Source organism: Nicotiana attenuata, unplaced genomic scaffold (genome assembly GCF_001879085.1).
Source record: "Nicotiana attenuata strain UT unplaced genomic scaffold, NIATTr2, whole genome shotgun sequence".
NCBI classification, from domain to species: Eukaryota; Viridiplantae; Streptophyta; class Magnoliopsida; order Solanales; family Solanaceae; genus Nicotiana; species Nicotiana attenuata.
Genome location: NW_017670745.1, coordinates 247,409 through 251,161, shown reverse-complemented (window position 1 = coordinate 251,161; position 3,753 = coordinate 247,409). Strand labels below are relative to the sequence as shown.

The 3,753-nt window shown below is 36.5% G+C and overlaps 1 protein-coding gene across 1 annotated transcript in view; it reads left to right on the top strand.

Moving 5' to 3' along the window:
* Positions 1 to 2,873: 2,873 nt before the first annotated feature.
* The window catches only part of LOC109242917 (DNA-directed RNA polymerase III subunit 1-like), a gene marked incomplete at its 5' end in the record, with an annotated part of 7,930 nt that continues 7,050 nt past the window's right edge, over positions 2,874 to 3,753 (top strand). Inside the window, 2 exon segments of the mRNA XM_019409791.1 lie at positions 2,874 to 3,069; positions 3,368 to 3,461. Coding sequence (XP_019265336.1) covers positions 2,874 to 3,069; positions 3,368 to 3,461 — 290 coding nt within the window.

Here is a 3,753-nt window from a genome sequence, read left to right as displayed (position 1 = left end):
TGAACTGCAGTGATTATCAAGAATAAATACAATTATTGAAATACTTTTCCCGGTAACGTGCTTTCTACAAATATTAAGCATATTGATGTGCAATTTGTCATTTTTTAATTTTTAGTAAGTTTAGGTATTCTTTCTAATTAATTCTTTTTCCGTTTCAGTTGATATCTTTTTTATTTGTTTTTATGTTAGAATGTTAGTGTTGAAGAGACAATTAAGTAAATAAAGTATGCTCTCTCTAATAGCTTGAGCTTTTAGATGAGATGGTCACACACTTCAACATGGTATCAGAGTAGACATAGGTCCTGTGTTCGAGTCTCGCTGCCATCATTATAGAGAATGAATTTCCACGTGCTTGGCCAATGAAAATATGAATGAAGCCTGCAGAGGGGCGTGTGAAGAGAATTAAGTAAATAAAGTATGCTCTCTCTAATAGCTTAAGCTTTTAGATGAGATGATGATGAACTTTCAAGGTTTTGCACTTCTCAGGCACAAAGAAAGAGAAAAACAAAAGCACCCTGCTAAAGTTTTTTCACATAAATAGCGAAAGCGTTCTTCAAACTCACGTTAGAAGAATGTAAGATGAAAAGAAATCCCACCCACACATTCCTCAATCCCACAAGATTGCAAGAAGCGTTGAACAAGCGAAGAAGAGGAAACAAAAGAGTCAATCACATTTTGAAGCTAATGCTCAAAGAAACTAATCATCAATGTTTATTTTCAGCATATTGAGCCCTTTAAATAGGCCTTACAATGAGTATAATTGATGAGGTTAAGGAAAACTGATCCTAATTGAACTAGAATAAGAAAAAGGTTAAGAAAAACCTATTCTAACTAAAATAAGAAAAGGTATAAGTGTTGTCAAAGGCGCGCTTAAGCCCTGAAGTGAGGCTCAAAACATGTTGAGCGCTTCGCCTCGCTTTGTGGGTGCTTTAGTGTCGCATCAAGGCTCTAAGGCATACTTTTCCTTGCCAATAAGTGTAATCCTGAAAAGGTGATATTAAATAATTGATATTTCACCTTATCGTAATTTTTTTGCAATTTCTTTGTCCATATATTTGTTATTAATGCGTATAATTATTAGTCTTGGACTACATATACATATTTTTACTTTTTCTCCAGTTGCGCCTTTTTTCATTAAAGCCCACACTTTATTTGCGCTTTGCGCTTAAAGCCCCAACGGACCTTGGAGCTTTTTTGCGCTTTTCTCCTTTGATAACAGGGTGTATTCTAGTAAGGATGGGATATTAACTAACAATCCTAGTTTGACTAGACTATAAATATAATCCTACCGAAACAAGAATTAAATTACTACGAAACAAGAAATAAGAAATCCTAATATTTAAGGAAAAGAAATCCTAATCTTGAATGGATTCTTGGCTTCTTGAATTTCTTGGATTCTTGGCCTTCTTGATTTTGCATCAGACGGTCACACACTTCTACAGTTAGAATACTGGTCGCGTATATACTCTTACAGTGGAAGAATATTTTGAGCATTGTATAAAGTCTATAAGAGCATATATGCATAAAAAACTTGTCTTCCCTTATTTCTCATCTATTGTCCATCTTTTTAGTTTCTGCGACTACTTTATTCCCTGGAAGTGTGGACGGCTTTACTTTGGAATGCTGATAGGGAATGCTGGCTTGGTGATCAACAGGTCTTTAACATGGTTTTCTGAGGAAAATATATGTTTCCTAGGGGGTTGAAAAAAATTGACACTCCCAATCTGCTGTGAAGGGAAGGCAGTGTACTGGTTGTGGAAAGGGTGTGCAAGGAATCGGATGAGCTGGCAATGAACTTTTGTTTCCTCTTTTTTGGTTGGTCTTGGGGCTGCCTTACCCAGCATAAGCAGACTAACACCTTTTAGCTTTTGCAAGCATGTGTAGTTACTAGTTACCTCTTTGTTTTTCAGTAAAGATATAACAGTGAGGCTTTTGTAGACTCATTATGGCAAGATTTTTTTAGGAATTTGCTGGTTATGGGGCTTCCTTACCCACACCATCAGCAGATTTCCACTTTTTTGCTTTTGCAAGTATGCGCTGGTGCCTCTTTCCATCTGTCAGTAAAGAAGCATGCGGGGCCTTTGTAGTTCATCATAAAGTAGTACTCTGGAATTAGGTTTTTGACCTTTGTCTCATGAGGGCTTGTCGGATTAGTGGGTGGAATAGTCCGTACATGGCCATACTTTCTTTCCCCCCCTAATGCTCTCTCTCTCTCTCTCTCTCACACACACACACACACGCACGCACAGAACATAAGTGTGTAATCGAGAGGAAGAAAAGGAATTCTTTGGCAACATAGAGTTAGCGAAGAGGGTAGTTGCTCTAGTTGCCCTAATTAAGGAAACTATTAGTGACATTTGACCTTCTTTTATGTTAATATATACTGCTAAAATTAAAAAATATCATTGGGGATGTGGTTCTTGAGAGAGGTGCTTTGGAGAATGGATGGGGGGCAGTTGTTTCAACAATTTCTTTCCTTATTTTCCTTATATCGTTTAGTTTATTTTATTCTTTGGCAACATAGAGTTAGTGAAGAGGGTAGTTGCCCTAATTAAGGAAACTGTTAGTGACAGTTGACCTTCTTTTATGTTAATATATACTGCTAAAATTCAAAAATATCATTTGATTGAAAATTTTGATCTTTGAAGCTTTTGGCGAAAGCAACAAGTCATCATTCTTCCTAGATATTTGATTTGGATTGGAATATGCATATTAACACTAACCAAAATCATAGTGCACACCCTTCCTTTTTTTTATTAGTAGGTATGGTTTGGTTGAGTTTTGTTTCCATCTTTTTTTACGTTCTGAAGCCAGTAGAATTTATTGTTTGTCTTGTCTTTGGATCTTCAAATGACTGAGATGGCTTTTTACAGCCGGTTGAGCTTTGGACTGGGAAACAACTCTTTGGCGTGCTGCTGCGTCCATATTCAAAGATGAGAGTCTATGTAAATCTAACAGTCACAGAAAAGAGTTACAGCGGGAAAGGGGAAACAATGTGCCCAAGTGATGGATTTGTTTATTTCCGTAATAGTGAACTGATCAGCGGGCAACTCGGGAAGGCTACGTTAGGTCAGTTTACCTTTACTGCCCATTTAATTGAAACTGACATAATTTTTATATTTTTTGCCATAAAATTTGATTTTGTTGATTCCCCTCATGAGGTACATGTGTAAAACGCCACCTGCTTATGCACTATTGTTGCTATAGCACAACCTTAATCTTTTCTCGTACCCTTAGATTGATTACATTGGAAGGAGTTCTCATGTGTATTGTCCTTTTTAACTTACGGTCTGTTCTTTTTTTGGATTTCAAGAGCGTAATCAATAATGAAGTGACAGTAGTTGTTATTTGTGTGAGATGACAACAGGAAATGGAAATAAGGATGGTCTATACTCTGTTTTGTTGAGGGACTACAAGTCACATGCTGCTGCAACATGCATGAATCGGCTTGCAAAATTAAGGTGCGCTAGTTAGATTCAGATCAGCCATTTACTTCTGCATTTTGCTGTCAACTGAAGTTAATCTTTTATGCTGACATTAGAGAAGTGTACTTCATACTTCAGCTTTGTAGTTGGTATTTAGACTTTTAGATGAAAATAAATGATTGGAAGATTTCAATTTCACGGACTAAGATCAAATGTAACACACTTTTTGTCCTTCTTACTTGTAGTTGGATACGAATGTCTAATAAGGGTTCTTGCTATGATTGATTTTTGCAAGTTTACTGTGTATGTTAAGGATTTGGTGCGTCTA